At 40.6% G+C, this 13,441-nt stretch overlaps 1 protein-coding gene across 1 annotated transcript; it reads left to right on the top strand.

Moving 5' to 3' along the window:
- The first annotated feature begins 6,317 nt into the window (after positions 1 to 6,317).
- LOC307250037 (uncharacterized protein) lies at positions 6,318 to 9,388 on the top strand. Its single transcript, XM_080026965.1, has 2 exons — positions 6,318 to 6,386; positions 8,426 to 9,388. The coding sequence occupies exons 1-2, from the start codon at positions 6,369 to 6,371 to the stop codon at positions 9,362 to 9,364; spliced, it is 957 nt and encodes a 318-aa protein (XP_079883091.1). The 5' UTR covers positions 6,318 to 6,368; the 3' UTR covers positions 9,365 to 9,388.
- Positions 9,389 to 13,441: the final 4,053 nt, after the last annotated feature.

Below are 13,441 nucleotides of genomic sequence, written 5' to 3'. Positions count from 1 at the left end.
CTTTTTGTATTTTTTGTGACTGTATTTTGTATGTCTGCCATTTCTGTACCCCCTGGCTGTTGTTGTATTGCTAATTGTCAAATGTATATATAAAAAATAAACGGGCGGAGAGCTGTCACTCAGGAGATTGCGCCAAGGTTCAAGGTATCTTTATTATCCCCGAGGGGCAATTTGTTGTACAGCCAGCAGTGTAAAAAGATGGCAAACATATAACATATAAGACAACAAATAACACAAACAGATCACATATTTACATGTGGTCATTGACCAGACTGATGGCAGCAGGCATAAATGATTTCTTCCACCGGTTAGTTGGGCAAGGTGGAAGCCTGTATCTGCGCCCTGATGGCAGCAGGGTAAACTCAGGGTACAGGGGATGGGTCGAGTCAGCCATGATTGAGCGGGCCTTCCTCAGTGACCTGACCTTATACAGGTCATTGAGGTTGCTCAATTGGGTTCCAGCAATCTTGCTGCACAGTTTAACAAGTGCCTGCAGCCGATTTTTCTGCTTTACAGAAAGTGACCCGTGCCAGCAGACAAAACAAAAAGTAAGAATAGATTCAATGAAACAAGAATAAAACATTTTCATAAAAGTGGTGTCAACATTAAAACTGCGGAGCTTCCGATAAAAGTACATACGCTGATGTGCTTTCTTGCACACAGCATCGACATGGTGCTCAAAGCTTAATTTTTCATCAATCACAGTCCCAAGGTATTTGTATTGCTGCACCACTTCAACAGGCTGATCATGCATTAAAACAGGGGAGATGGGGGATGGAGCTTTCCTAAAATCAATCAACATCTCCTTTGTTTTTGTCACATTAATATTTAAAAAGGATGATTCACACCAATACATAAAATCGCTCACTACAGGACCGTGTTCAGGGTCGTCACCGTTGAGGAGGGACACAATAATAGAATCATCTGCAAATTTTAAAATGTGGCGCCTATCATGTCGGCTACGACATTCATTTGTGTATAAAACAAATAAAAGAGGTGAGAGGACACAGCCTTGGGGGGATCCGGTGGAGGAGAACAGAACATCTGAAAGAACGCCATTCACCCTCACCCGTTGTGACCTGACTGTTAAAAAGTCCATCAACCAACTGAGCAGGCCAGCATCAATGTTAAAAAGACTCTTCCAGGGTTCGACATAACGTATAGCCCGATGGCCCGGGGCCAGTAAAATCATATGCAGGGCAAGTTGATTGGCCAGTCACTGTCCCGCCCGGGCCAGTGACTGGCCAATCACGGTTCAGTATCTTTTTGTAGACTATAACATGGTTCATTGAAATGCGCGTTGAGAGTCGGAATGAAAGCTGTGTTTATTTAAGACTCAATATAATAAACCTAATATAAAATATATTTTTTAATGAAAGGCCAGTGGACAAACGATGCGTGTGCGTTTTGACAGGTGGAGCAACAAGCGGGTGCACTCTCGCTCCGTTGGCAGAGCTGCCTACCGTCCGCCTGCGAGTCGACAAATCAATCGACTTGCTTAGCCCCCTTTCTTTCTTCCCACAGCAGAGGTTGAGGTGCAGAAAATGATAACTGCGCTTTTCCTTTATCTGCCGCCGTAATGTTACATTATTTGAATCCAAGCCCCAACGGTAATACAAATGAGAGGCGTTATTTAAACGCTGTGAATGCGTCTCCGGTGATTGTGTCGGTTGTAGACAGAAACGAACGGAGGGACTCCGCTCACTGTACAGTTCCTATAGTCGCGCAGTTTGGCACTGTGTTTTCAGGCTCGAGACATTCAATCAGATCGCGGAAGTATTTCCCATTGAAATCGCTAACGGGGAGAATATCCCCGGTTATTATTTTAGCCACAAACCACAGTTCATCTGCGCGGCGGCTCACTCGCTGGCGAGATCATACGGTGAAACGCTGCTGTGATCGGACAAAGGCATTGTGTGTTTCTAGTGATTTAACGTCATAGTCTTAGACGAGCGTTTAACTTATGCTGCATATTTTGCACTGCATTGTTTTTTATCAATAGTTTGAAAAAATGGTCCCACACCGGACTCTTATGTGAAGCTGACACTTCATGGAGAAGTGACACTCCTGCAGCGCGCTCACGACTCCCATTAAAAAAAACGGCAACCCACTGATTTTCGGATTTCTATTCTATTTTTAAAGTCAACTTGAGCGCAAGTGGAAAACCGGTAATTCGGTCGACACATTCACATCCCTAATGCATATAGAGAAAGTAAACAGCCTACCACACCACAAAGAATGATCAGACCTTCATCTCTTATTTTTTTTTAATGTTTGAACATGACTTCTGCAGGTGAACTATTCATTAAACTGCCCAAATTCAAGAATTAAAACAACCATCAAACTACTGGACTTTAAAATACTGGCCCACTCTTTCAACATACTTTCAGTTGTAGGCTTCTAATTCAATATGTTTTCCTGGTTTTATATTATGTGTATGAGCAATATCAACATTTCATATAATTAACTAAAAGACAAATAACCAAATCTAAAGGGAATATCTATACTGTTACAGTATAGATATTCCCTTTAGATCTGGTTATTTTTCTAATACAGGTATTATAATTATTGACACTAAATTATGAAGAAAAAAAAAGTGTGTGCAGGGCCAGTGAAAATATACAAGGGGCCAGTAAAACTCGGATCCACTGGCCCTGCGGGCCAGTAGGAAAAAAAAGTTATGTTGAACCCTGTCTTCAATCTGTTTGCTAAAACATGGGGCTGGATGCAGTTAAAAGCCGATGAGAAATCAATAAAGAGCAGACGAACAAGAGACCTGGCCTCCTCGAGGTGTTTAAAAACCATGTTTAAAAGCATCCCTGTCGCATCATCCACACCTCTGCCTGACCTATAGGCAAACTGAAGAGGGTCCAACTTATCCTGTACATTGTCCATAAGTGCATTTTTCACCAGTTTCTCGAACAGTTTCATGGCTAGGCAGGTAAGTGCCACTGGCCTAAAGTCATTAAGTGCCTTAGGTGTGTTGTTCTTTGGCACTGGAACAATGATTGAGTCCTTCCACAGATGAGGAACCTTATGCAGCTGTAAAGACAACTGAAAAATGAAGCAGAAAATATTTGCCAGCTGCCCAGCACAGTTTTTCAGCAGCCGACCTCCAATGCCATCTGGACCAGGACTTTTCCTTTCCTTAACACCACGGAAAAGTTTTAAAACCATGGCCTCGTCAATGGACACACTGCTATGTACAGTGTTAAAATCAACATCAACATCTTTAAAACCAGACACCTCCTCACTAAAATCATGGACATTAAAACGGTTATAAAAAACATTGAGTTCGTTAGACAGGTCAAAGTCGGTTGACCCATTCCAAGCAATGTCATGTCTTTTTGACTGCATCCCCATCATATTTATCACACCCTCCCATGCCGGGCGTGAGTTGCCAGTACTTAGTAATTTCTCAACTTTGTCCTTGTATGTTAGCTTTGCGAGCTTGAGTTCCTTTTTGACCTGTTTTGACAGATCCCTGTTCTGTGTCATATCCCCCTGAAGGAAGCTTATATTCCTCTTATTTATAATGTTTTTGACAGATTTGGAGACCCAGGGTTTATTGTTAGAGTAAATGGAAATTGATTTCCGGGGGATGATCATCTGTTCACAAAACAAAATGTACGCAGACACAGATTCTGTTAGTTCATTTAAATCCACACAGGTATCTTTGAATACGTTCCAATCAGTGCAGGAGAAACAGTCTTGGAGACACTGAGTGGACTCCTCCGTCCAGGCCGGAACTAATCTTCGTTCCGGCTTGTTTCTCTTCAGGACCGATTTGTATGACGGAACTAAGTAAACAACATTGTGGTCGGACATGCCAAGTGGAGCTCTGCGAAGGGATTTATAAGCCCCCTTGACTGTTCCAAAACAAAGATCCAGACACTTGGAATTACGAGTCGGACAAGTCACATACTGGTAAAAATGACCCAGATTCTTCCCCGGTTTACAATGATTAAAATCACCCATGACAAAGACCGGTGCGTCCGGCGCAGTGCTCTGAAGCCGCTGCACCGATTCAGTCATGGCTCGTGTAGCATTGTCAACATTAGCCTTCGGGTGAATATAAACAAGAGTTACAAACAACTGTGGGAATTCTCTTGGGAGATAAAACGGACGTAAGGACACGGAAAGCAGTTCGATGTCAGGCGTACAAAGGGACTCTCTTATGACTACTGTAGTACACCATTCCTTATTGACGTACAAACACAATCCTCCGCCAAGTGACTTACCGGTCACTGCAGGGTCTCTGTCCATACGGAAAGGAACTCCAAAACCACTTATATCCAGATCGGACTGTAGGTCATGTTCCTTAAGCCAAGTTTCCGTGAAGGCAAGAAGACATGCACTGCTGTATTCCGCGAGGAACTTAACGTTAGCCTGAAGCTCGTCAACTTTGTTGCGCAGTGACTGGACATTGGCGAGGATGACCGTAGGTAGGGGAATCCTCCGGTGTCCTTGCCTCCTGAGCCTCTGGCGCACGCCGCCGCGTCTCCCTCTTTTCCTTACTGTCGGCCTGGATGCCCGGCTCTGGTTCCCTGCCAAAGGGTCCGGCGGCCGGATGATCTCTACGGGGAGAACTGCACTGGGATTCACGGTGCCCATGCTGGTTCCTCGCAATAATAGGAGGAATTCCCGGTTGTACTGGAGAGGCTCTCCGTACATAGAAAGTCCGCATGAAACATAACATGACAGCGTCCACAGCAAAAAAAGGCCCAACATACTAAGGTGAGTCATCATGTTGCCTCAGTTCCCAATGCACATCAGTCACAAAAAGGTTAGTAGGACGATAAAACAGGGCACACAGGACAGGTTAAAAACCACAGCTTAAAACCAGCTAAAAACCACCGTTAACAATGGTTTAAAACCAGATAAAAACCATAGTTTGTCAGACGAAAACAGCACTCTCACACACTGCTGCTGCGTGTCGCCATTACCAGCGCCACCCCAACAACCAATACATTTTACCCTCCAAAAGAATAAAAACTAGCGTGGTCCAAAAAAATTCACCCCCCTCAGTGTTGTCATGGAGATATGACCTAACCATACAGACTAAAAATGGTTTTGTGGACCAGGCTGTAAATAGGTTTAATAAGACTTTGAAAACGGCCTGTCTAACAAGTGAGTCAAAGAAAAACTGCTCAGTCTTGGTTCCACCCCCAGTGGCCACCGGAAGTACTACAATTTTGGTCACTTCCTTGTTGGATGCTGGTAAAAATCGCTGAGGTTGGGGCTTGGTCCCGAGTCATGGCGCCCGTGGACAGATGTATAGATAACTGAATTATCAGAAAACCATGATTACACGACAGACGTGGTTTGTCTTCACAGAATCCTCTTACGCTCTCTTTATTCACGTTCTTTACTGTTTAACTTCACATTGTCCATGTGTTTAAACCAGGATCATCAGGTCTTCCTCTTTTATCTATTGTCTTTTCTAAATTAATATTTAGTCAAATTACAAGCAGACATATGCTGGACTGAACCTTACTGTTTTATAAATATATTGTTAATCTATCTATCATATTAGTGTAGTCAAGGGTGAACTACTAAGCCCCATTTGTTTGATCAGTAAAGTATCTTCTGTGTTCATCATGTAGGCTAAAATGAAATGTAGGAACTGGCAAAAGATTTATGGGGTTATATCTTATTTCTTGTTCTAAGTTGTGCTCCATACTTCAGAAGTATTTTTTTGCTGTTTTCTCTTTCAGCTTCTTTTCAATTGCAGTATTTCAAGTCACTGTTTTTGGTCCCTCCCCCGACTAACCGTCTACTTGTGTTTTGAGGCGTGTTGCAGCTCATCTCAGACGAGCCTATTGTCTTCCCCCTTACCTTGTTAACATATCAAAACCAACTACTTAGTTAGAGCTCACTCAAAGCACAAATAAACAACTGCACTTCAGAAAAACAAGCCCAAGATACGCGACCCCAGACGTGCTAAGTAAAAGTAACTTGTTTATTTCAAATTCTTTATGGGGAATGGCTGATAGGGCTCTTCTCTGTCAACATTTACAGAAGTGGATTCAGCAGCACTGGCTGTCACAATGGACTAGAGAATCCTCCTTTGCAGTGAGTGAGTGTTGCTGTTGGTAGTAGCCTCTGTAGTTGATTCTGTAATGTTAAAGGTTTGTTCCCCCTGCAACACTGCTGATCACTGAATGACGTTGATGGTTGATTTAAGAACGTTGTTCACTACCTAGCAGCACATGCTATCAAACAGAGCTAGCACACTAGTTGGTTTAGCTTACATTAGCTAATCATTGTCACCTTTTCTTTACAGGTCCGTGGTCTGACCAAACGTCTGTGAGCTCGACACACAAACACCGTCTCTGGTTACTATCTGCTGCCACCGAGGAAGAAGCATGAGTTCTCCACAAACGGTGACTATACAGTTTATATCACTATGGTATTATAATGACATTTCTTCTGTTTTTACCCGGTAAAAGTGTTTCTTTATGGGGGAGTTGTTCCTCAGCCTCCTGGGTCTAAGAGTCGAATTGAATATCAGCTTAAGCCTCATTTCTTGTAACAACAGTCTCCTTTTCTGTTTTGCTACACCGAATTGGAAGTGTTGAGGAAGTCGTAAAAATATTGAGAAATGCCTGTTGAATCTAATATAAAAGGGTTAAGCCCTAACCCTAACGATGGCCTGTTTCACTTGCATTGAGAGCTCCTTTGACCGCATGTTGTAGGTTCCCAGCAACAGCTTCCAAATGCAAATGCCACTCCTGGAATCAACTCGAGACCTTTTACCTGCTTGATGATGATGAAACAACAAGGGAATAGCCCACACCTGTCCATGAAACAGCTTTTGAGTCAATTGTCCAATTACTTTTGGTCCCCTGAAAAACAGAGGGATAAATATTAAAGAGCTGTAATTCCTTAACCCTTCCTCCAATTTGGATGTGAACCCCTAAATTAAAGCTGAAAGTCTGCAATTTGAGCCCATATTCATTATATTACTAACTTGAAGGTTTTTTAGTAAACGGGTAAAATAACAAAATGTGTGTCAGTGTCCAAATGATAGGATAGGATTTACTTTATTGATCACCAATGGGGAAACTGGTTTGCCACCATAGTCTGTACAACATACAACACAGGAATACAGTAACAACATAAAACAAGCATAGTCACAGGGCGAGTGTGGTCCACTACCATAGTAAAAATAGAAGGTTAAAAAAGGGAATAAATAACAACATAACAATACTATGATGTGCAAATGAGCAATGTGCAGTAATAAAATAAAATCAGCAGTCATGATTAAAAAGCCTAGCTGCTGCAGGAACAAAAGACCTCCTGAATCTCTCTGTAGAGCATCTCGGTAACAGGAGACGTTCACTCCTGCCACTTCTAACAGAAGTGCAGTGCAGGGGGTGGTCGTCATGTGACAGGACAGTCCTGAGCTTCCTCCTGGTTCTCTGCTCTGTGATGACCTCCAGAGAATCAGGGCTCATACTAATAATGGATCCTGCCTTTTTTATTAGTTTGTTGACCCTGTTCCTGTCCTCTACTGTCAGGCTGCCACCCCAACAAACAACAGCATAAAAAGGACACTGCAACAATACCGTGATAAAAAACATTAAGAAGTGATCTGCTGATTTCAAATGACCTGAGTTTCCTAAAAAAACAATCTGGACTGGGCTTTTTTTTAAATGACACTGGTGTTCACTTTCCAGTCCAGCGTACTGTCCAGATGCACACCAACATTTTTGCAAGTGACAAAGTTCACTGCTGTGCCTGTGGTCAGAGGTGTACATTGAAAATAAAAACGGAGATAAAACCGTACCTTGTGGGCCGCAGTGTTTGTGGAAATAACGCCAGAGCTAGTACCATGAAGCCGTACAAACTGGGGCCTACTAGTGAGGTAGTCTGTTACCCATGCAACAGTGGAGCTGTTGAGGTTAAAATTTAAAAGCTTGCTGGCTAAAATATGTGGCTGCAGTGTGTTAAAAGCACTAGAAAAGTCAAAAAACATTATTCGTACAGATGCATTGGTTTGATCCAGATGGCTGTATACCCTGTGCAACAGGTAGAGGAGGGCATCGTCCACACCCTGCCCTTCTCTATAGGCAAACTGTAGTGGGTCCTGAAAGGCACATACCTGCTTCTTTAAATGCCCTAGTACAGTCATTTAAAGAAGCAGTTAGGTCCAAATATATATGGACCTAACTGTATCTATAGCTATTGGCAATTGTTAGGACTCGTCAAGCTCCCTGTTCTCTGGTGCCTTCTGTGAAATGACTGTCCCCACGCTAAAGTGTGTGACCTGTGTCTCCAATATATTTGAGCATGAAAGTCCTTGTCTTCTTTTCATTTGTTGTAAAATCCTAACGATTCTCATCCCTACGTCCAACCCTGACTGCACATCTCTGCCTCACTCATACTCTGTCTTTGTATTTCTGTCTGTCTGTCGCTACAGAAACAAAAAGGAACAAAGAAACCTAAACCTCACCGCTGTCAACAGTGTAACAAAGAGTTCATATGGAGGTCGGCCTTAACGACTCATCAGAGAATCCACACTGGCGAGAAGCCGTACAGCTGTGACCAATGTGGGAAAACCTTCACTACATCAGGACACCTCAAACTCCACCAACGTATTCACACTGGAGAGAAGCCGTACAGCTGTGACCAATGTGGGGAAACCTTCGCTAGATCAGAACACCTCAAAGTCCACCAACGTATTCACACTGGAGAGAAGTCGTACAGCTGTGACCAATGTGGCAAAACCTTCGCTCGATCAGGATCCCTCAAAGTCCACCAACGTATTCACACTGAAGAGAAGTCGTACAGCTGTGAGGACTGTGGCCAAAGTTTCAACCATCTAAGTTCTTTCAATAGACACAGAAACATTCACACAAAGGAAATAATCTACTCATGTCAGGAATGTGGGAAAGTCTTCAGTTCCTACGAATCATTCCGGCAACATGAGCGTATCCACACTGGACTCAAAGAGTACCAATGTCAACACTGTGACAAACGGTTCTACACATCGTCTGATCTCTCAGTGCATGAGAGAATCCACACTGGAGTCAAACCACACCAATGTCAACACTGTGACAAACGGTTCTCCACATCGTCTAACCTCTCAGTGCATGAGAGAATCCACACTGGAGTCAAAGAGTACCAATGTCAACACTGTGACAAACGGTTCTCCTCATCATCCAACCTCTCACAGCATGAGAGAATCCACACTGGAGTCAAACCACACCAATGTCAACACTGTGACAAACGGTTCTACACATCATCCAAACTCACAGTGCATGAGAGAATCCACACAGGACACACACCGTACTGTTGTGTCAAATGTTTGAAAAGCTTCACCTCAAACTCTCACCTGAAGAAACACAAGTGTGTTTAAACTATCAGTTATTATCAGAGTTATTAAGGCATCAGCAAACAATAATATACTTTATCTGTTTGTCATAGATCAAAACATGTAGGTGAGAGAATATATTACCATTTTCTTTCTCAGCATATTACGTGTAAATATATCATGTAATAAATGCAGAGCCCTGTTTTCATGTGAAATTCCACCTCTCAATGAGGATAAAAAGATTCTGTTGTAGACCCTCATTCATCTGAGTAAACCCATTTCCAAGAGTTTATCTGATCCCATCAGAATAATTCTTTAACATTTTGTTGAGGTCTTTCTTGGCAAATGTTATAATAGTTATGTAGTTTTTGAAATGTTTCAACGCTCTGTATGCAGTTGCTTTTTTGTTGTTTGAAACCATTTGTTTTCTTCATTATTTTGAATCAATTTAAAGTTGTATTCAATAATGCATATGTTTATTCTAATGAACTGTTTTATTTAGAAAATCAATTTTATGTTGAAAATGAGTGTGAATGCTGGATGCTGAAAAGCTGACTATAAACTGGAAAGCTGCATGAGTATGAACTTTCTGAAAAACTGAAAAAGTCCTTTAATTGGCTTGGAGCTAAACTACATTGCTAGCTTGAATGTATATGATTCAGCTGAAGGAGTATGAAAGGGAGTGAATGGTTAAACTCATGATATAAGAATAATGTTGAATATTTAGAAATTTGAATAATTTTGTTAGTTGAAATATTTATAGAAAGACATGGATTTTTTTTTTAAAGTGTGAAATAATCCTTTAATGGGCAGAATGAGTCACCCATCCTAAACCATATTCACTTTGAGCAACTTGTTTATGAATATAGTTTCTTTGTTTTGAGCTTGAAGCATTTTTGAATGTATGAATTTATGAATTTAGCATTATATCATGTTATCTCCAGATTCTTATCCTGCGTAAAGTTTTGATTTATTAAATATTGGACCGAATTAATCAAATACATTTCAGCTTTGTTTCTGTGGAACAGTTAAAACAGACACATCTGTTTTTCACATGCATTTTATTATCAGAGTTATTAAGGCATCAGCAAACAATGATGTGCTTTTTCTGTTCGTCATAACACAGAATACATGCAGTTGAGAGAATGTATTAGGTTTTTATCTCTAAACATTTGATTTGTGAATATGTTGTGTAATAAATGCAGAGCCCTGTTTTCATATTGAATTCCTCCTGTCACTCTAACACCTGCTGCGTCGGGACGTCGAGGAGTTTGAAAATGCTTCTATCATAGAATAAATGAATATTACATAAATTCAGTCAGCAGCACCGATAATCCAGGAAGGAATTCATAATAAACTACATTTCACAGACAACACAATTGTTTTAATGTGTAAATCTATACTAGGAAATGAATTGCATTGTGTTCATACATATACAGATAGAGGGCGTCTGCAGTATAATTATATATTATATTCATATTGTGCTCCATGAAATATGGAATATAAAAGTATAGAAAGTATATAATAATGTTTAACTATAATCTATACTATATTCAGTAAAGTATTTCTTTTCTTTTGCCGAAAAAAAAAACAATGGCCGACCTTTCATCCATTATTTATTTTTTTTAATTATTGATCGGTGTATGTATTATGCCTTGTATTTTTTTATAAAATAAAATGTTCTACTACAATGAGCTTCTCCCCGGCTGAGGAAGTACAGGAGACCCAGGACTGACTAGGGCAGTTGTGTGCAGATCTTTCAAAAGGATTAACACACACAAGGCTCCTGGACCTGATGACATCCCTGGCCGGGCTCTCAGGGTATCTATCTATCTATCTATCTATCTATCTATCTATCTATCTATCTATCTATCTATCTATCTATCTATCTATAAATAACTAGTGAAATAGGATACTGTACATGTAATAGAATAATGTTCTATAGGGAGAGGGCAGTGTGGAGGGTGAGGCAATGGCGTCGTCTGTGGACCTGTTTGCCCTGTATGCAAACTGTGAAGGCGTCTGCTTTTCTTCCTAACACCAGAATATATTCTGAAAACCTGCTCAGGCTTTAGTAGAGAAGAAAATGGGACTTTCTGTCAATCAGTTTGTTCCTATTCAACCTCTTTCATACTGACATGAAAACGCTTCAAAACTCAATGTGTGAAGCAAGACAAAAAGACAATAAAATGCAGTTAAACAGGAGAATTAACAGCTCCTCCTGACAGGACACTGGTGAATATAATTAATCTGCAAATTCATGTTTTTTTTAAGATGTCGGTGTTTCTCAATGGACTCAGTTATCTTTGACACACTCAAAAGAAAAACGAAACCTTATAATGACAAATATTTCAATATTTCACCGTCTAATTTGAGATTAGCCCGACCTCATGGCAAGGCCATTAAAACAGTCTGAATGGAGGAGGTGTGTGTGTGTGTGTGTGTGTGTGTGTGTGTGTGTGTGTGTGTGTGTGTGTGTGTGTGTGTGTGTGTGTGTGTGTGTGTGTGTGTGTGTGTGCGCGCGCGCGCGTGCGTGCGTGCGTGCGTGCGTGCGTGCGTGCGTGCGTGCGTGTGTGTGTGTGTGTGCGCCTGCATGTGAGTTTATCTTAATAAGTATCGAGTCAACGCTAAACATCATCAGCATTTACAATACTTGCTCAACCATTTCCTTTATGCTTCAAATAATGTGAACACAAATAAAAACTCTAATACAACATGGGCTTAAGCCTACATAAGAAACACACTCACATCCAGACCTAGCTACAGTACATTCTCTTCACCTAATATTTTCAAATTTCAAGAAATAAAGAAAAAAAAGGATAATAATAATAATAATAATAATAATAATAATAATAATAATAATAATAATAATAATAATAATAATAATAATAATAATAAATGTATTTAAAAATAAATGTAAATACATGAGTTCAGCTGATTGTGTATGAAGGACACACTTTTTCTCATTTTAACTTTATAAGAGTAATTAAGTTAAATAGGCTTTATAGAAAATAACTATATTGTCTGTCATTTTCATTGCAGCCATTCCACATCGCTGTCTAAATGTTTCATGTCTAACCTTTAATCTTGATGTATTTTCTTTGTTTTTACTATCTCTTAAATGCTATGTCTAATCTTGATGTATTTCATGCCCCTGTAAAGCACTTTGAATGGCTTGGTGTCTGAATTGTGCTATAGAAATAAACCTGCCTTGCCTTGCATTGCCTCCTTAACACTGAATTATAAATCTTTTTTTTTTATCATCAGGCTGCAGGTTTCACATATTTTTATTCAACAAAGAAACACATTTCCACAGACCCTGAACTCACCCAGGAAGCTATTGTCCTTTTAAAGTGAAGGTCTATTTGAGCTCAAAACTGGTTTTCAGTGTTTTGTTGTAGCAGGACAGAGAGAGAGAGAGGGAGGGAGAGAGAAAGAGAGAGAGAAAGAGAGAGGGAGAGAGAGAAGGGAGGGAGAGAGATAGGGAAAGAGAGAGACACAGAGAGAGAGAGAGAGAGAGAGAGAGAGAGAGAGAGAGAGAGAGAGGGAAGGAAGGAAGGAGAGAGTGAGAGATGGGTGGGAGAGAGAGAGAGGGAAAGAGAGAGGGAGAAAGAGGGGGGAGGAGAAAGAGAGAGGGACAGGGATAGGGAATGAGGGAGAGGGGAGAGAGGGAGAGAGGGAGAGAGAGAGGGAGAGAGAGTATGTTGTGTCAATTAATATATACATGTTTGTTGATAAAATGAAAATAGGCTCTAACCTAAATCTGTTCTGAAAATCTTTGGACTCTAATGTGTTGTAACAAAATAAATAAAGATTTAAACTGGCTTCATCCATTATCTAAAATGTTGGTTTTTAAAGAGAAGCAAAAATAATCCTAAACATATTTGCTAGAAATTGGCGAATTTTCTGAAAAACATATTATACAAAAAATTATAGTTTTATATCAGTAATCAACTAGCATGATATTTATATGTTGAAATGATATCTATGATTATATCCCATTCACCTGCAGTGTCTCGACTTTGACCACTGGGTGGTAGTAATGCGCTCAGCGTCTACACTGACGGAAGTCTATATGAAGGAGAAGAAGCATCTGGTTAGGAACTGCGCATGCGCTGTATT

The sequence above is a fragment of the Ammodytes marinus genome (genome assembly GCF_949987685.1).
Source record: "Ammodytes marinus genome assembly, chromosome: 4".
Lineage (NCBI taxonomy): Eukaryota > Metazoa > Chordata > Actinopteri > Uranoscopiformes > Ammodytidae > Ammodytes > Ammodytes marinus.
This window is presented reverse-complemented; position numbering and strand designations above follow the sequence as displayed.